We start from the raw sequence: 20,604 nt of genomic DNA, 5'->3' as shown, positions 1-20,604 counted from the left end.
TTGGCATTGGTGGCCATAAACAGTGTCTAGTAACTAAACTACTAAAAAGTGATGCCAGCTAGTTTCCTTCAACCTGAGATTGAAACAAAGAGACATCTGTAAAAATGTGTGACACAAGAGAGAATTAAGGGAAAGTCATAGACGGCTAATGAATTATTGAAAATAATTCACTTTCCAAGTGTGTCCCTGTGTTAATTGTTAAGCAGTGTTAAAACTCATAAACTATTATGGTTTGCAAAAGCTTTTCCCAAGAATGCACTTGAGGGCTGATGTATTCATTTCTATCTCGTCCTCCACCTCCTGAACACCACAAGTGAGAGAGGTGTGAGTGAAGGCAAATAGACCTTTGACCGACTGGTTTGCTGTAGAAAGTAAAAAGTAAAAGGTTTTTTTTTTTACGTAGTGTTTGGAATGGAAAGGGGACAGAGGGGCTGCTCAATGATTGCAGAAGCAATAGACGGTTGAATGAGTCGTGTGGTAAACTCCACTCCCTCACCAGGTCTGTGTGCCTTGGGCACGGCCATGGTCATGACCCGGCTGACATCCTGAGGTTTGGGCGGTGAAGCGGTAAAGCGGCAGATGCCCGACTCGGACGGCGTGCTGGAGGTCAGGCTGTCAGTATAGTCGTTGGTCCCTGCTGTCATCTGTTCGGATGAGGTGTCGGATATGAAGCACTCGGTGATGGTGAACTTGGCGTGGCGGAGCTGCTCTTCCATCTTGGCGTGCTCGTAGGCTCTGGCCAACTCCTCGTAGGTGGAGGACGCGCTCTCAGTTGAGACCATGCTGCTCCGTGCACGATCTGAGAAAACATGATGACATTTTACTTTATTTATATGGCGTTTCAATATGGTTTAATACAGTGTAGGGATAGATCCAAAAGTACGGGAGGGAAAGAGTCACACCCTGGAAGCCTCAGCCAAGAGCATTTTTAAATGGAAAAGACTAGTGCCAATGTGTTTTGGATTGCACAGAACTTCGTGTGACAGTCATGCAGATCATTGTCACACTTGACAATGTCACAAAAGCGACATGATTTCAGTCACACACAACTTTCTAACAGTAATTATACATTTAACAAAAAGCTGTGAGTCCATGTTGTTCCTGGAAAGCTGTGACGGCCACCCTGCTCTACTCTACCTGTGTCCTGGGAGGGGCTGACACTGTAGCTGTCGCTCTCCTTGTCCACAGATCCGGTGGCACGTGGTGTAGGGAGTCTCCAGTCAGTGGTGAGGGTGTGTGAGGAGCTGGTGGGGTGCGGCCGGTTCAGGGTCCACTGGCTGGCGTAGCGGCTCCGTGCCGCGACAGGACCAGCTTTGGCAGTGCGTCTGGCAGTGGGATCTGGTGAGGAGAGAACAGGATGAATTGTGGGTGAGCGGAGCTAATAACTACATTTTTCAGTTGAATGAATATCAGTCCTGTGACACAACATTAAGTCGCACTTTTACTATTTAAAATGACTCTGCTTGTCTGGGATCTAGCTCGAAATTCAAGTCTGAGAGCTTTTATTCTATGAATAAATAGATATTAGTGCTTGAATAAAATTACTACATTCATAAGCATACATCAGTGTTTACTGACAGAGTCAATGTGCCGCTGGGATTGATTGGATAATATAAATTGTTTTTCAAAATCTAATGAGTATTGAGTTAGTCTCTGGGAGAGAATTCTATTTAAAAAATGGGAATAAAATCTGCCTGTCATCAGCACAGAATAAAAATGGCATCTTTAGGGATGGCATCATCAAACAAACAAACAAACACAATTTGTCCTCCGGCAGCTGGGGGCTTAATCTAGGAATCCGCCCACCTTCAGTTGAAAGACAAAGTTAGTAACATCAGTAACCAAAAACTACGTGATTTATAGCTGGAACAAGAAGGGAAATATATGTATTTCCTGCTATGCAGTGGTACAAATCTACAGTTCACTCCTTCAGTGAACACAGAACATTACCATCCCACAGCTCCCTGTAATGACATTATCATCCATCTTAAGCACTCACTGTCTCCATATAGACATATAAATAGTATCATATTCAGCCTGACCCAGACAGGCTGCTGCTCTGTGCACCACTGGGCCAAATCAGAGTGAGACCCTTTAGAAAAGGCCTGGACTGCAGAGAAGAGGGGTGCTGGTAATTGTAGTAGGTCAGACAGTAATCCTATCAGCGGGGGAATGGAGGGATGAAATGATGGAGGTTTTGGAACAGCAGGAAGAGGGAAAAAAAAGGGATGAGTCAGCGAAATGGGTTCACGCCCCACTGGCCAGGTTAAACGAACCAATGCATGTGTGTGTGTGTGATATTGTCCCTGTGCATGTGTTTATATTATACTTTGCCAAGTGTGTGAATGTGTGTGTTACAGATGTGGACATACTGTTGGTGAACTTAAAAAGCCTGGTATGCTAATTAGTGATATTTAGCAGATTGTTGAACTGATATTTTGTGCTTCTGTAGAAAACTTTACTGTAAAATTAGACACAGAATTAACATCTTAAACCATTCAATTAGCACAACATAACCTGAATGTCTCTGTGTACTAAAACTATTACAAAAGTGAATGTTAGACATTTCTATGGGCCTATTTGGGTGGGAAAATGCCCACTTTCAACATCATCTGCACAACATAATTTCAGTGCACCAGTAATCCGAGTGTGTGCGTGTTTGTGTGAGTGTGCATGTGTGCACTAAGGTCCAACTGGCCAGTTGGAGCACGGCAATCAGGTGAGGAGGTGTCAAGAAGAGGCGGGGAGATCGCTACTCTTCATCGGTTCTGCTTCAGCGGAGCTCAAACCCCAGAAGCCCAGAGGCAGCACGGCTGCTCTGCCTTTGTGATGTGACCGCTGGAAGGCGGCTCACATGCTGCATGAAGGCAGTCTACGGGTAACTTAAGACCAGGTAGAAAGGCTGTTGGCCTCGCGTGTAACTGAGATGAATGTGCAATGAAATGCTATTACCAGTGTTCATATGTTATGGTGCTGAGGCAAATCAATTTTAAAGTGACATCCATCTATGAAAATAAAACTACGTAGACTCAGGAAAAAGATGTCAGTTCTCGATTCTGACTGCAGAGTGAACAGATACAAAGACACGTTTACAACATTATATTATTGTTAGTAACACAGGACTGACTAGTATTAATATTAGTAGTAAAAGGAAATAAAGGTTGAGCACTGACGGTGGTGGGACTCACTGGTTCCAGGCCTGGCATCGGACACGTCAACCAGTGGTCCAGTGGCCTGGGACAGAGACTGGTAGTGGACTGTGTGGGTCACTGTGGAGGATTTTTGCTTATTCGTCTCCCCGAAGTCGTTGTCTGTCAACAGGACGGTGGACCTGTCATCTAAGAGATGAATAATGGGCAAAGAGGTTGGACGCAGGAAGGAAGAAATAGAAAAAGAGATACAAAAATAACTATTATGTCAGTCATAAGTGTGATGGATATGGTGACTGAAGAGTAAAAGGTGTCCAAGACCCTTTGAGTGTCCTACCGATTGTCTCCATGGTGTCCCTCTCCTCGATAAGGAGCTGGGCTCTGGGGATGTCGATGTGCATTCTTAGTGTCTGCTGCTGCTTGTTCACTGTGTCTGGAGTCCGTGTGTTCTTACTGAGCAGATAAATGAGAAAATGTCATTACTTTTCAGCTGCGCGGTTTTGCATTGTATCACAGAAATGCTAATTCAATTCCATTTAAGTTGATAAGTAGCTGCAAGAAGGCTGGAAGGACAGCATATCCTGAGTGCAGTATATTAGATTGTTACTGATAGGTACTGGAACTCTGGTCTACATTGTGATTTATGGTCGCTGCTTAAAATAAAACAGAGGGCATAAATTAAAATTATGCATACATACCTCATCAGCATTTCTGCCAGGCTTTTGGCATCTGTGAAGTCAGCAAAGAGCTAGTTAATACCATAATAATAGCGTCCTGGTTTATAAACTACAGACGTGGACATACTGTACAATCACAGATAATGCCACTTAGAAAAAGGCAACGGAGGCATTGTTCGAGAGTTGGAAAAATTAAATTAAATTAAATTAATTAAAAACATTTGTCCTGAAGAGACAACTTTAGTTTAGCCTCCGTTTTGGTTTGACACAGTTTGACTGTAATGCAATGGAGCATTACAATACTTCAATTACATGGTGGCACTCATAGACTGGATGTGTGTCGGCAATTCAACACGTATGGAAACAGTATGCGCTCGGGGACCAAATCATGTGTAGCTGTTTCTTGTTATCCAAACCAAGTATTAAGCATTAGGAAATGCACGTCATCTAAAATAAACCGTAATTCGATATTCAACCCACCTCTGAGTCTCTTGAGCCTCTGCTCCCTCCGCCTCCTCTTTATCACCATGAGCATGATAAAGACCAGCACGGCCACCACGAGGACAGAGGTGATGGTCACCACCATCTTCAGACCTCCGCTGCCGGACATGTTGTCGGAGATGGGATCTCCCGTTTTCAGCAGGGGAGGGATGGTACCTTAGAAATAAAGACATTCAGACATTTATGAGGAATTAGACAGACATAAAGAAAAGCCTTTTCTTCACGTTCCTCCGTTTATGTAAAACATTTGTTCAGAACCAATCTGCTTTGTTCATTTTTAGAAATAACAATGTTGAAATACAGTGATGCCTGTCAGTGAAGGACGTGAGAAAAATCAGTTTCATTCAGCATAATCAAAGATTATAGGAATGAAACATGCAAAACAATTAAACTTTGTGTATTGATATTCCACATTTAAGATTTTAATGTGCAGAGTTTGTTTTAATCCTTGAACTCCAAACAATACATATCCCTTAAGCGGCATCTCTTCTAGCTGATCTACACATCTTAAAAAGCAAATCAGCATATAGCCAGATAAACACACTCGCATGCAAACCAAGATTGGTCGGTGGAGCCAAACCCACCGCTGCTTTATTAATATTGTTTGATTATAGTTGTTCAGACCTATTGCATCACTGGCTTTCCTTTATTCAACTTCACTGTTGTTTTTCTCCTCGGTAGTGAAAGGACGTCAAAGATCACAATAAAAAAAAAAACACTCTCGATAAGTTGATGGTGGTGAATTTTCATTATCGGAATAATGAAAAATGTAAGAAACAGCAGACTCACACAATGTGTTTATTATGTATTTATGCAGAGGGGACTCCTAATCATCAATGATTACCATGATGTTCACTGAAAGATGTGCAATTATTTTGTCCAGGGCAACATGACATTTTTATAGTTTTCAGTTTGGAGGAGACTGAATATGTGCTTTTAGTCTGCTGTGCTGTGCTGAGCTATAGACCCATTGTCACACTGACAAAAGCAAAAGCACATCCACTTACACACAACATGCTGACACGTCTCGGCAAAACCCTTCAAAGGAAATTAATGAATAGTCTGGAGTGTACCACAGAGCTCTCGTCATCTACTGTCCTTCCTTACGGCTTAAACGCTTCTTTTGTGCTTGACTGACACAATCTGTAGCCCAAAGCAAATAAAGCTACATCGTGGCCCGCGGAGAATCTGAAGAACGTCCCTGTTTTCCTTCTCAGCTGAGTCGTCTGAATACCTGTCAATTTGCACAAAGGCTGACAAAACGGTCTTAAATCACACACACTCTTAAAAACACATGCTGGAGCAGAACTGCAGAGTGGCACTTCATGCCCGAAACAAAATTGTCCCCAGTACTAAAGGGCGATGCACTGTTTTAACTGGTTTTGTAGTGATAAAAAAAAAAAAGAAGTAATTTCTGTCTTATTTCTTCGTCTTCTGATTGTGTGTTGGGTGCCTTGCTCCCAAACTTTATTGGGAGAGCTACTGTAACGCTCAGATAAGATCTGATTACACATAAAGAAGAAGAAACAAGGCTGGCGTCTTTTCTAGTTGGGTTTTATAGCGGTTCCATATCATTAACTTTAAGAGTAAAATAACTACCGGTAGACTCATTTGGCCAAATTTACCAGTTTAGAGAGACTTTTTTTCAAACGTTCTTAAATTCCCACCGAGTTGCTACCTATCCTTCCATACCATCCTCATCCAATGATCCTCGCTATCTGTGCTACTCTGTGACAATCTGTTTAATCCAAACTCACCTCCGTCAGCATTGAGAGTAGCAAAGGTGATCCTCTTTTCTGCTGAGCCGGCGCTGTTGGTGACCTTCATCTGCAGTTCGTACCAGGTCGCCTCCTGCAAGTCGTACAGGATGTAGCTCTTGGTCAGCGATGTGCGCTGGGCAGTGGTCCAGGTGGCCGAGTCCACTGCTCGGTACTCCAGTATGAAGGATGTGATTGGACAGCCGCCGTTGTTCCAGCCAACCAGGTTGAGCCTGGCCCTGGTGGAGTTAATGCTGGTGAAGAGTTCATGCTCTTTGGCAAACTGCGGCTCTGAGGAGAAGATAGACGGTGCGGGTGTAACTTTAAAAACAAAGATCGACATTTACAGTTTAAGATCGCAGTGGGGCTGAATGTCTCCCAGTCGACCAACATGACCATTTTCATAAAGAAAGTCAGACAATAAATGAATACCAGTCAACCAGCCTTAAGGAATATGAGTTATAGAGGAGTATAACCACTTTTACCGCTGGACTTTGCCATTATTTAGTGAGTTATGAGTTTTTACGATCAATGAAAACAAAATCGTGTCATGACATCAAATTTCAGTGGCTGAGACAAGAAAATATTCCCTTACCTAATTTTATTCTTTGGAGTTATTAGAGACTTTCACAATATGGCTTTGGGAACATGACTCCCATGAATGAATCATCTCACACAACCTAATTTATCACAGCTGAGACAGAAAAACAAAAACATTTTGTTCCCTACCTTTCCCATGGGTCTTAGCTTCAATGATCTCACTGATGCGCCCTGGCCCCACTGCATTCTGGGCCGTCAGGGTGAATTTGTACCAGGTGCCGCACTTCAGGTTCTCCAGACGGTACGAGCGTTCACTGGGGCTGATGGGAAAACTGCCCCACTGCTCACTGTTGTCCTCCGAGTACTGCAGGATGTAACCTGGGACACGAGATTTGAAAGTAACTATACAGAAAAATCGATTTACACATTAATAAATAATATGTCTTGTCTTGTGGGTATTTTACTATCACCACTGGAAAAATCTTTATATGAATGCACTTACATTTGAGTGCACCATTTAATTGTTAGTGGATGTAAGACACTATTTAGTTTAAAGACTAAAGAGAGAGTAACACAACTAAAAGTCTGCAGCCACACTTGTAGCTTTGTGAGGCAGTAATTCACCAGGATATTAAAGTGTTGGATGTTGTACTGTGTATGATTGTGTATGACAAATACACTTGATTTGATTAAATCAAACATCCTCCACACACTGGCCATTTTAGATCTCAGATACAGAAAGACTAATGCTGCTTCTGTATCATATGAAAGTTAAAGTATTACCAGGTTCGGACTTGTAGATACCGTTCTGATCAAAATCAGAGTGGTAATAATGAGTGGAAATGTATTTATTCAATGTATTTATTCTATTTTACCTGAATAATCTGTAAGTCTGAAAACAACAACAATGGATTCCTCAAATTAGTAAGTAAAACACTTAATTGTTTAAAAATGTTGTAAATGCATCCTCCAGATCAAGTCTGCCAATATGACTCCAGCTGAACTAACCCATGGGATTAATTTACAATCTTTTACAGCTGCTAACAGGAATACAGTTATTAATATGACACAATTAAGTCTTTAATTAAGTGTTGACTTAATTAAAGTGTTGACTTGTTGGTGGCACTAAATACAAAGTCTGAGATTATTTAGAGTCATCTTCAGGGCATCTTGAATGTAGTTATCGGGACAAAAGTCTAAAAATAAACAATTGTGTGTGTATTTTGTTGATGGATGATGCTGCGAGCAGGGAAGCAATAACAAATATCACAAAGAAGGCATCATGAACAACTTTCACAGTGAGTGCAACTCTAAAGACAGGAGCAGATGATGAGGAGCAATGATGAATCACCACAAATAGCCTCACTGTGATTGCGCTTTCCTCAAGATGGAGCGCTTTAATCTCTCACTTAAACGGACCTAATCTTACCTGCTGCTTTTTAATCTACCTTGTAGGACTCGAGTATTCAGGCCGAACCACCAAATAATGAGAACAGGGATGTTAGACTGGAGTAAAGGAGGAGGTGACATTGGTTATCATAGGAAGCTGAAGGGAGGTGATTCTTTTTCATAGAACGGATAATTCATTTTGTTGAAGCATATTTGTGTACATTTGTGTGTGTGCACATTAAGTTGTGATGATACTGGCCACTGTGCTGTGTGTGTGTGTGTGTGTGTGTGTGCCACTGTGTCGCTCTCACCTCTGATGGAGCTCCCTCCGTTGTCTCCAGGTATCCATGACAATGTGATTGATGTGGTGGTAGTCTTGGTAACTGTGAGGCGCGGCTGATCAGGAGGGACTGAGGACAAACAAAGTAAACCGTGTGGTTAGTATTTGTATTCAGCTGCTTCGTGTCTTTCAGTGTTGGGACACACTCCTGGACGAGGCGGAGTTTGTTCACTGTCTTTTGGTTTCCTTTTGACCTCATATTTAAGGAGCTATTTGAAATAATTGAAGGGTAGAAAGCTTTGTGCTTGGAGATCTAATCGGCAAAGAAAGATCATAGGACCTTGCAGCTGTTTAAGTTCAAAGCCCAAGAACATCGAATTTTGGACGGGACCAATATCCAGCAACTTCAGAATTAACCCTAGTGATAATTTTAGCCCCAAAACATTATTTATTACGTATGTTGAATTGTCATCTGTTGCCTGAATTTTGTGTTTTACCTGACATAAATAAATACATTTTCCACCATAAATTGAAATTAACCAGAACATGGAAATGTATATGTTTGATGCTCAAAACCTCCTGCGGGAGGACCCCCAGACTCTCTGCTCCATATTTCCTGTCAAGATGTCACCTGATGCAACATTATGGCTCCCATATGTGTGCTCTAAGACTACTTGCCTTGGACCTGCAGGTTGAGTGTGATCTCATCTGAACCCCAGTTGTTGCTGGCCACACAGCTGTAGTTCCCAGAATCCTCTGCTTTCACCGTGCGGATGATGAAGCTGCCGTTGCCATGGACACTACGACGACCATCCACAAGGACAGGTGTGGGAGTTCCATTGGTGCTGGAGACAGACGGGAACAATGCTTATTACTCAACGTCTCCAGAACATGATGAAAAGCCACAACGTTGTTTGATATTCTATCTTTGCTGAGCAGCACGATTGTTTGTGTGCGACTTACTTTCCCTTGAGCCACTTGATGGTGGGAGGAGGGTCTCCGACAGCCTTGCATGGTAAAACAATGTCCTTCATCCAGGGAGTGGTCACTGTGCCATTGAAGGTCAGAATCCTGGCTGGAGCTAAAACACACAAACACACAACTCTGTTGTCAAGACAATAAGACAGAGGTTTACAAATTCCTTTGGTTAATAAAAAAATACCTAATGTGATTGACACATTCTTGGTATCTGTTATCGGTTATTGTTGCCAAAAAGATAACTTGATATCATTGCATGTTCAATTTTTTTATTTTTTATACCTGAATGGAAAACATCCATGCAGTTATTTACAACACACTTTTAAGTATACTATAAAAATGTACATGTTTCAGACATGAAATCATATTAATGTAAAAACCATTTTTATACAATTAAATCGCAAATAATGCTCCCTACTTATCATTAATAATGCTTTCGATGACAATGACTGTATGACTCTCAACAACATCCAAGGCCGGCTTCGTTAGAGGGGTGTACCTTTGGCCAGAGGCTCCACTGTGATCTTCTCACTGTTGTTGCCATGACCAGCAGCCGTCACAGCCACCACCCAGATACTGTACTGCCTGTTTCGAGCCAGATTGGGGATCCTGTAGAAATAAGCATCTGGAGACGCCTCAAACTCGCTCATCACCTGTAAAGCGGAGGAGAGAGGAGAGATTAATGTATCATTGGGCAGCAGCAGTGAAGTCCAGAGAAATGCCATTTGCTAACAGATGTTGGCTTTACATAAAATACAGTTGGTCCGATTCAAAGCGTCACGTAGCTGCATGCCACGTCTTAAGGTTTGAGCTCCTTTCCTGGACGGGCAATGACAAACATACATTTTAAAAAAGAGCAGTAAATGGCTTTTGGTATACAAATGCTAATACCATGGGATGCAGGTTAGAGCAGAAGACGATGTATTTCCTGATGATGCCGTTGAGTTTGAGGGGAGGAAGCCAGGACACAAACACCACGGAGCTGCTGGAGGCTGCAGCTTTAACCCCCGCTGGAGGACCAGGAACTGGGGAGAAGAGAGAACAGTGTCGGGCTTAGAAGAGCCAAGACAAACATACTGAATATGCATGCATATGTAGTTTCAATACATCTTATTCTGTACGTATAGATCACTATGAAATACAGGGTGTGATGTATTGTTACTGTACTTATAAGCGGTCAATACACACTCCTCCACTACACAGCACCAGGTTACATTGACTTTACTCTATTGTTTTTGTGCTACGTGTTTTTGAGTTGCAACTAAAACATGATTGACAAAGTAATAACTTCGATAACTTTTGTGTTGAGTGTGTTGTTATATCAGGTTATGCATCATACCATCCTCTTTAGTGCGGACGTAGATCTGTTCACTGCGGACACCATCTCCAGCGTTGGTGAAGGCCAAGACCTGGATGCTGTAGTTGGTGTACTTCTCCAATCCGTCCAGCTCCAGAGACGGCTGATTGGTGGTCACATTCCTGATTTCTCCCAGTTCTGACACAGGATAGGAGAAACATTTATAAGCCTGGGTATCACAACAACAAAAATGATAAAAACAGGTATTACAGGATTTTACTTTTCACAACTGCTCTGATTTCTCTCTCTCCTTCTCTACTCCCTTATGTCCTGTCAATCTGAGGCAATGGGCCTCACTGAGTTATTGCATTGTGAATTATTGATGGAGACCAGCCAGACTGCAGCCCGTTATACATTTACAGGAAGAACCACACATATTCCCCCTGTGCAATGCAGACTTTACATTTCCACTGTTGTTCAGCACCATCTCATACTGTCAATTGAAAAATCTGATGTTGTTCATCAAGTATGTAGATTAAAATGTCAATCAAAAATGTATATTGCAAGTGCAAATAAGTTGGTGGGAATTACACTTAAACGAGTCAGATAAACAGGAGAATGTGCTCCAATTGCTCCCCTGAGATCAGCAAACAACTGTTTATATCTAAAAATGGTGCCAATTCATTTGAAGAACACACTCTCTTCAACTCACAACAGCCTATTACAATATTACCAACAACACCACAGCATCCCCTAGTGGACCAACAGTGACAAGCAACGGCAATGCAAACATGAATTATTGATAAATCAGGTGAAGTAAACAATAGACTTGAATGAAATGAAACTGCATCGATTAATAAATCATATAATTGTTTGGGTGATGGTAATACCTCCGTCGGGCAGGTTGGCCCAGTAGATGACTCTGTATCCCTGCAGGTTCCCATTGAGAGCCTCTCGGGGTAGAGGCATCCAGGAGAGCGAGATGACCTCCGGGGACTTTGCCACAGCCAGGACGTTTTCAGGAGGCCGAGACGGCACTATGAGAGACACAAGAGGCTCAATGAAGGCAGATTGGTGCGTTAATCTAAGTGACTGTGTGTGACGGTACCCTCATTGAAGCAGTTCACCGAGATCAACAAATATGAACTGCTGACACCAAATATCACATCTGGAACATCTGTTTGGATACATTGTTCCATGTAAAACAATGAAACAGCACTTGCATCCTTGTCCCCTTTATTTACTAAATCTTACATGAGAGACAATGGATGTTCAATTCTAAAATGGTTGAATGTTTTAGTTGTTTAAAATGTCAGAAATATTGACGACTGCATCCTCAAACTCCCTGATGTTTATTGAGAGTGAAAAGATCTTAATAAACTATATATATATAATAATGTTTTCAAATGCTAAAGATTAGCATTACATCAGTGATGTAACAGTGTTCAGTATGTTAAAAACATATTTTTGTGACGCAGGGAAGTTTTAAGTTTTTTTTTGTTTTGTTTTCCAATTTATAATTTTATTGTAAATAAAGAATAGAAATATATATTTTCTATGAAAAAAACAAAAAGGGACACTTTATATTTTGTAAAATTAGCCGACATGTCCTCTTTAATCAGAGACAATTCTGCCTAAATCTGTTGTCTGATGTAATTCAACATATTGTCCAGTAGAGGGGAGCCTTTCCACAAGAATATGTTAGAGATCTGTTGAGAGCCATTGGCTCTCAAAGGTGGACGTAACAAGAGATGTGGTTCCAAATAACAAGTCAAACAGCAAGTAGTTTATAAAATAAAAGAGTATAGATCAAAAACAAGATATATTACAAGATCCTCAACAGGGACGCGTTGTCTTGGACACATGTACGTTTACAGTAACACATATATAACACGTCAGAACCACCCACGGACCCCCTCCTTACCATCCTCCAGGGTTTTGATGACGACTTGCTGCGACGAAGGCCCGGTGCCAGCCCTATTAGCAGCCTGCACCACCACGCTGTACTGAGTGAACTTCTTCAGGTCGTCCAGCACGATGCTCTCTGTGGTGTCTCCTGTGGTGTCCAGGCTGATGATGGTGAACTGGTGGCTGCCGCCGGGGCTGTACTCCCTGTAGCCCACCTGGAAGCCGCGGATCACTCCGTTCTGCAGGTGCTTCTGGGGAGGCTGCGAGACGATGATGACGAGAAGAAACGGTAAGTAGTACATAAGCTGTAGTGACTGTAGCACAAACATTAAATACCAAAGCTAAAGCAAACAGAACACTGATATATAAGAATGTTCATGTAAATCATTGCAGATTGAAATTAAATATGAATAATCATCTTCTGTTAATTTCATGTATTCATAAACAATTATGACCAACTAATTATCTTACTGACTACAGGTTATAAAAGAAACCATGACTTTTCGTTGTACACAAATGTTATTGGTAACTGTTGCTCCTTCTAATGATGTCTTTATACAGAATGTTCAGTTACTTTATTAATGTTTATTTATTTCTTCTTTATTCAGATCCTGATTAGCATTCACAAAGTGGTTGTTAGCCTTTAAGGGGTCCAAATAAAATAATAAAAGAAAATAAAACAAACGCTACTGATCTAGAAAGGAGCATGTTTAGCAATGCAAAGTCTCAGATTTTCAACTATTTACACTTTCATAAATGATGATACCAACCACTGCAGAGAGAGAAAAAAACCATCTCTTTGTGTTTCTCTGACCCTTCAATGTTTAATTCCTAATAGTTATTCCAGTGCTGCAGCTGATCAGTAATACACACAAAGTTTGGACTTTACCCTCCAGGAAACTTTGATGCTCTGTGGGGAGGTGGGCTCCAAAAGGACATCCTGTGGTGGACCGTCAGGAGCTGCACATAAAGCACATCATTCATCATGACTGCATGCTTGTATTCACAATGTAATCACAATGGAAGAGACAATCCACCACTGACTGTCCCCTGGTGTCCCGTTCACCTCCACTAGATGGTGCTGTTGAGTTGAGAATGTATTTCTCTTTGTGCGCTTGCTCATTCACCTACCTTGCAGTTTCCACCTCAACTTAATGCTAATTAAAAAAAACTTCATCAACTTTAACCTTTAAAATAATGTGAGAAATGATACATGTTTTATTTAATTTGAAGTTTACGACTTTGTTTTAGCAATGAATCCAGTAAAATGGGGCATTTTAATGTGCTGGTATGCCTGCGGGGGGATCATTATAGGCAATAGAAGATAAGTGAATACTGATAGAGCCGACTAAAAGCAACAGTGAACTGATCTGTTTCCCCACATATACAAGTTGATGGCCTTCATTTCCAACAACCATAAAATAATTATGTGCAAGATGACTCAACAGGCCTCGCCAGGAGGAATATATAGACACTAAAGAGGAGTTTCTTTCCAAACCAGCATTCGGACGAAGTGTCCTTTCTCTACGGAGCAGAGTTGAAGTATTACAATGAATCTTAGTGACAGCGTAAAGTTCATAATAGCCAAATTAACAAGAGTATGATATGGAGAAAGTGGAGTTTCATTTTATGTTCTAGGGAAAGTAATTCCAGCAGCGCTGTACTTCCATTCTGTTTGCAATGTTCAGATGCTTTTCAGTAACAATTCTCTTCTTGCTGTTAACTTTATGTTGAAATGAGGTAAAACTGTACAAAATGCATGTAAAATGTGAGTCATGGTTACCTGCTTCATCAGTGGTGATGGTGAGCTCGTTGCTAGGGTTGCTGTTGCCGATGATGTTCTTGGCGACCATGCGGATGTTGTAAGTGGAGGAAGGGTGGAGGTCAATAATCGTGGCCTGGTTGAGCTGTGGTGACACATCTTTGGTTACCTGGGCTGATAGCCATGACGCTAGAACAAACAGAGGGGGAGAATGGATATTAACATCCGGGTTTCCTGTTTGCTGTAAAGTAATTGTTCAGTAATCTTGTTTCTTCAACTTGTGTCTACCTGATTTGTTCTTGCATTCAATATCATATCCCGTGATGGGGCTGTTGCCGTCAAAGCCCATGGTCCAGCGGAGAGCTATTGTCCGATCTTTTACCTCGCGGATCTCCACCTCTGGAGGGTCGGGCGGTTCTGAGGAATATTGTGAACACAACAGAGTTTTAACCCAGTCGTCCTGAAATAGAACGCGATCGCAGGCAGACCAGACAGACGTATCGCTTTTACCCCGTCTGAGATTTCCCCTGTGAAAGTTTATGGGTAAGAGTCACACTGTGCGGCAATTAAATGAATAAACAAGTGTATCAAGTAATAAAGGTTAGAAAACTTTACTGGTCCTGACGGAGGTTTCTTCGAAACAGACCCAGTGAAAAAGCCTCTCGCTGAACTGAGCCTCACCTTGCACTGTCAGCTGTATGATGCCTCGGTCCTCCCCGAAGGAGTTGATGGCATGACAGGAGAAGAAACCCGAGTCCTCACGAACAGTTGGCATAATCTACAGAGAGACACAACGTACGCAGGCAATTAGGGGGCAGGGAGTCATTTTAGGAATCTAGAATGATGTTTCACGCCAAGTGACTTTTGAAAAAGGAGGACGGGCAACTTAAATATTCTCATCCTCTACAAGAGAGGAGGACAAATCCTCTTCATTCCGACCCATGTTGGACACTTAACTACCAAATGACCTCAAGGCATATAGTATTTTACAACAGTGCATTCCACATGGACTCACTCATACTGTGTTTGAATAACCATTGGATTGGACTGAGAGGGAGCTCTTTAATATTTTACACTCTAATGTCCTTCCTACTCTTTCTCCTTCTCTGCTTATAGATACAAAATTGTTAAAAATGACAAAAGGTTGTGCACGCCCTAAAATGCATGACAGTGATGCTGAGCACTCACCACCAGCGTGGAGATGACTTCATCGGCCACCTCTTTGACGGTGACCACGTATCGGCTGGTCTCCGGGTTGATGATGCGTTCTTCTTTCTCCCAGCGCACCATGATGGGTTTCTCCCCGTGAGCAATGCAGCTCATCTTCTTCTCCTCGCCCTGCGTGGCCAGCGTGGTGTTGGGGTAGGAGGTGATCATGGCCGGGACTGGATGGGTGTGACAGAAGTTGAGGGGAAGAGAGTAAGCATAGAAATAAAATAAGATAATAAATCAGTTCAAACGATTATTTCGCACATTTGGTGCTGAAGATGCAATTAGACAATTATATAGACACCAAACATCACTGTTTTCTAACAGTTTATCTACTTTGCCTTCCACCAAGGGACACTTTGGAAATAATCATAATTTTATTCCGAAAAACAAGAAATCTAAATGTAAAATCAAATCAAACATTTGAAAAAACACAGAGCGTACGCATTCTCCAACGGTGTTTCCTGCCTGATACTGAGAAAACGCCTCCTTTTTTTCTCTCTGACAATTATGACAACCACTTAAACACTCCAGGGACCATCGTGAACTCATGTCTGAGTCTACCTGTCTCCCACAATACTTAGAGAGTGAAACGCAGCCCTTCAGGTAAGCCTGCGCCTGCTTTGATAGTGACAGCGAGCGGTAACGTGCTGCTTTCTGAGGATGAGGCGGAGGAACGGAGAAGAAAGTGGTGACTCCTCACTGAACTCCCATCGGTCTGAGCGTGGAGCCGGTCTGGCTCTACGCCGTAACCGCACACCAGGCTCATTAGCGACATATCTAGCCTGTGCCTGTGCCTGTGTGTGTGTGTGTGTGAGTGCTGTTCAGCAGAACGACTATGTGATGTGAACGTCTCTCACCCAGACGACTCAGTCTGTACTCACACTGTTCTCATACTTTCTTTGCTTCTGTCTTTTTCTCTCTACAGGCATGAAGCCGTCTCCCGATTACAACACTCACAAAGACGTTCAGGTGCTACTCACAGGACAATGATCTCTGCAGTGTGAAGCCGGAACTGAACAAATATGTTGATCTCTATCAATCTGGACAATCGTGAACATTATCATAATTATTATACAGATGTTAAAATGCAGGTTGTGTGATGGCTTATACACCTGAGACAATCTGAGTGAGACAATGAACATCGAAATTTGTAGGCGAAAAATAATCCTGGGAATCCATTCAAAGCTCCCTGAAACAAATGCTATTTAAATCCCTCCAAGTTATGTTATTGTATAATGGCCAGGATGCGATTCATTGATGTGCAACAATCAGGCTCTAAATTGCACAAGGAACAGAAACACTGAATATCTGAAATCATAAATGGTCAGAAAAAGCCAGAAATTATTGGCTAGAACATATTTCAATATCAACCAATTCAATAATGTTCCCCGTACAATGTATAATAAAATGTCGGCTACAATGATCTCGTTTAAAATTATTTATTTATTAAATAATAACACATTTTTAATAATTGTAGAAAATAATTAGTTAGCAAGTCTCTACATCCACTACCTTAAACTAAGGATTTAAATAAATTCTCAGTGATTAATCTGTTGATATATATATATATATATATATATATATATATATATGTTTTTTGACATAATTGTTTTGTCAATAAAAAGTCTGAATACAGTGGAAAACATCAGAGCCAAAAGAGACGATTCAAATTGCTTGTTTTATTACCCAAATATATTCACTTTACAATGTTTTCAAAATCTTTACTCAATAAATTACTTTATATTAACGTTTTGGCCACTCAGGGGCAGTGGAGTCGAGCTATAAACACACCGCTGACATATCATCACCCTTTTAAAGTTGATAGTGCATGTTGGCAAACAGCTGCTTCTTTACACATCCGAGGATCCATGTTCATTCATTTGGAGTCCTATTTTTGTCCACCTGATAGATGGGAGTCTAACATTCACTCTCCTTTTAGATATGTCAATGTCCAATAAGAAATATGTGTGTCCTCAGCTTAAATGCTCCACTTTGTTCACCAGCTAGACACTTTAATTTGTTTACTGTGAAGTCGCTTTTGGCGTTTTCTTCCCCACTGAAAACAGCTGTGGCTTTAAAATATGAGTGACAACTTTTACGACACAAATTAGATGTTATGAATACTGATTAGAGCGGCTTTAATCAGTTTAAACAGGCCGGTGTTTATTCCTATATGTTTATTAGAAGGTTTCCAGCTTAAGTAAATATGTGCTATGGTGAAAACTGTCCCCTTGAAAAGGACAGTAGCGGCGGGTACTTGTGCCGGACGAGGTCGGAGGCCCTCTCCTGCAAGAAGAGATGCGATATGTGTGTTTGAGTCAGTGTGTGCATGTCTGTACACTCCTGAATAATCTGTCTGTGTGCATGTGTATGAGTGTTGTACTATGTGTGCATATGCATGACTGTGTGTGCATGAGAGCGGCTGTGTCTGTGGGAGCTAAGTGGGCGAGCACAGAGAGCAGAAAAGACTTGTGCTCATGACACATCTCAGCCACGCTACACAATGGAGGAGAGAGAGAGAGCATGTACCCCTGCAGCGCTAACTATGATCCCTCGCTCTCTCACTCCATCTCCCTCCTCAGGCTCCCACCAGGACAGCGATGATTTAATGATGAGAGAGACCACTTTGATTATTCATACGCGGCAGACAAGTCCGCTGGCCGTGCTGTTGTCTCACACAGACACACACGCATTCGAACATATACAGACGTGCAAGTATAACGAAAGATGCGCGTGTGCGCCAGTGCACATTCGGAAATACACAAACAAAGACAAATACAGAGACCTTGCAAGTGTAGAAACACTGTCAAAATAGAAGAACAAACAACATAGGGATGCACATGCACAAACAGATGCAAACCAAAACAGAATCAATTGCACACACACAAACAACTGTAAACACGATTTAGAAATACACACATGCTTCCCGACACACACACAGTATTCCCCTGGGTCAAAACAGTGTAGATAACTTTATAGACATTTTTTTTGTTTTCACACAGGCGACATTCTGGTAGTTTGCCCGTACTGGGAGTGCAAGAAAGGTTAGTCAATCACAAGTCAATTAAAGTACTTAAATTGACAATGAATCATTTATTATACTGTACTGACGCGCTAAACTGCACTCGTTCTGCAGCACAAGCAGGCTGGAAAATGCCACGACTTGTTTCTTGCTCTGTTATTTATTATTTCAGTGGTACATACAGTCTGAAGATGTATCTACACTGTAGAGTATGTGCATGCATGTGCATTAGAGCATGCTTTTTTGTTTATTCTGATTCCGATACGTGAGTCGCTACTCAAGCAGTTTTGTGAGGATGTAGCGGTACTTTGAGCTACATGCTAACGTGAGCTCGCTAACACACTGCTGACATGCCGATGCTTAGCATGTATGACGGTTAAATTGCTGCTAGCATAGCTTAGCTAAAACATGTCTTTACACTGACATCAGTATGTCTGTGATAAAGTAATATGTGACAATATCGGCCAAGTCGCTGTTTTCATTGTGTACTTTAAATTAAAATCAAGAGTTAACTCGCACACAAACACAAAATCCAACACACACAAATGTTTCAGACTTTGATGCAACCAACACAAATCAAAAGGGGGTGTTACATGTGTGCGTCTGTGTGGGTGTGTTTGTGCGCACAATCAAGGCCGGTGCGCGTACGTGCACCTTCAGCCCCAGCCCACCCCCGGCATGATGAAATGTGTCAGACTTGGCACTGCCGACGTTTAAACCTCATCACTTATTCACTCGCAGCCCCTCCCTCTCCCTCGCTCCCGACACCATCATCCCCTTTCCCACTGCCCCCATGCAGGAAATCGCTGATTTATTTTGCATAGCAACTATGAATTTTAAGTGAGTCCTATTAAAAGAGTATTCTCAGCCCCTTCTCTAAATGTTATTGCTCCTTAACAGGGGCTATTTTCTCCATCTAAATCGGTGGCCTCGCCAGTGCAAGTTAACACTGACGAAGCTTGTGTTTGCTCATCGAGAGAGAAAGGGCACTCAATGACAGAACGCAGGACTCAGTGTGTGTTAGTGTGTGTGCGTACGTGTTTCTGTGGGAAATCATGACTATTAAAATATGTTGTATGAGCACACGCTTGTCAATATGAATATGCACATTTGAATACAAGTTTCATTCCGCTTGTTACCATATGTGTGTGTGTGTGAGTGCATATGTGAGAATGAGACATGCTAAATGTCTGTGTGATCTGCTTGGCTACCATGCGACACAGAGCGCAGCATCTAAAATGTCCTACAATCTTCGCCGATCTTGGTTGTGCTTCAGCGGCCCAGGCTGAGGTGAGGCCTCATCTCATCTCTATGCACCTACCGTGCAGCACTCGCAGGGCCCCGGGCTAAACCTATTCTTTTTGATAGCCCATAATTGCTTGGTTGATGTATATTTTTTAATATCCAGCGATATTACAGGGGCCTGGTAATAAAACACGGCCGGGTAGAGGAGAAAGTGTGAGTGGGAAGAGCGGAGGCAAGGGAGAAGGAGAAAGCTGCGAGGGTAGAGAGGGAGGTAAAGGGAGGGGAGCAAAGACGGAAAGGTACAGACAGGAGGTGAGGGACTGAGCCGTGTGGAGAAGGCTTCACTCGTACTAAGATGGGCTGAATGTTGAATAATAAAACCTCAAGCACCATTTGAGTCAACGGTGGCTTCGCACAACCTCTTTTGTATGGAAACTGGCACTTCTGAAATCCTAGTTCCAGAATGACCTTGGTGTTAAAACTGTTAAAGCATTTGCAGATTGAATAAGAGCAATTAGATGATTCATTGGACAGAGAGAGAAATTAATTGGTCAGTATTTGATGGCCGATTAATCAGACTAGTTAGCTAGTTAAGCTAAAGTTGACTTCTGAGAACCCTGTAAAAAGTGTTTCATGCACTTGATGGATACAAGAGAGCAGTCATACGAGCAGTATGATGCAAAAAGATTTAGGCTAAGGTAGCATATATATGCACTAGTCATATGCACTAGTCAGTTCGGCATGCTGGCTTTTGCCTCTTACATTATAGTAGAGTAGATAAATGTACTGTAGAATCCATTACTTACACTTTTGCTTGTTTGTTTTCAGAGAGTATAAATAAAAAGACACAACCCTGCGAGTATACAACCAGAACAGTTCTCTTTTGA

General features: G+C 41.9%; 1 protein-coding gene across 4 annotated transcripts in view; it reads right to left on the bottom strand.

Annotated features, from left to right (window-relative positions):
• dscamb (Down syndrome cell adhesion molecule b) overlaps positions 1 to 20,604 on the bottom strand; it is an 88,894-nt gene that overhangs the window by 4,777 nt on the left and 63,513 nt on the right. For all 4 annotated transcript variants that reach the window (XM_034548389.1, XM_034548390.1, XM_034548391.1 and 1 more), the window contains exons 11-31: positions 15,427 to 15,623; positions 14,920 to 15,016; positions 14,527 to 14,655; positions 14,260 to 14,427; positions 13,366 to 13,436; positions 12,493 to 12,736; positions 11,459 to 11,605; positions 10,611 to 10,766; positions 10,163 to 10,296; positions 9,771 to 9,924; positions 9,257 to 9,374; positions 8,972 to 9,138; positions 8,325 to 8,423; positions 6,814 to 7,002; positions 6,085 to 6,375; positions 4,307 to 4,483; positions 3,848 to 3,878; positions 3,487 to 3,602; positions 3,189 to 3,338; positions 1,138 to 1,338; positions 497 to 799 (exon numbers count right to left, since the gene is read on the bottom strand). In XM_034548389.1, the coding sequence (XP_034404280.1) occupies positions 497 to 799; positions 1,138 to 1,338; positions 3,189 to 3,338; positions 3,487 to 3,602; positions 3,848 to 3,878; positions 4,307 to 4,483; positions 6,085 to 6,375; positions 6,814 to 7,002; positions 8,325 to 8,423; positions 8,972 to 9,138; positions 9,257 to 9,374; positions 9,771 to 9,924; positions 10,163 to 10,296; positions 10,611 to 10,766; positions 11,459 to 11,605; positions 12,493 to 12,736; positions 13,366 to 13,436; positions 14,260 to 14,427; positions 14,527 to 14,655; positions 14,920 to 15,016; positions 15,427 to 15,623 (3,339 nt within the window). The remainder of the gene's footprint in view (positions 1 to 496; positions 800 to 1,137; positions 1,339 to 3,188; positions 3,339 to 3,486; positions 3,603 to 3,847; positions 3,879 to 4,306; positions 4,484 to 6,084; positions 6,376 to 6,813; positions 7,003 to 8,324; positions 8,424 to 8,971; positions 9,139 to 9,256; positions 9,375 to 9,770; positions 9,925 to 10,162; positions 10,297 to 10,610; positions 10,767 to 11,458; positions 11,606 to 12,492; positions 12,737 to 13,365; positions 13,437 to 14,259; positions 14,428 to 14,526; positions 14,656 to 14,919; positions 15,017 to 15,426; positions 15,624 to 20,604) is intronic.

Source organism: Cyclopterus lumpus, chromosome 13 (assembly GCF_009769545.1).
Source record: "Cyclopterus lumpus isolate fCycLum1 chromosome 13, fCycLum1.pri, whole genome shotgun sequence".
Classification (NCBI taxonomy): Eukaryota; Metazoa; Chordata; class Actinopteri; order Perciformes; family Cyclopteridae; genus Cyclopterus; species Cyclopterus lumpus.
The sequence above is the reverse complement of the archived record's forward strand: the minus strand, read 5'-3'. Positions and strand labels throughout refer to the sequence as shown.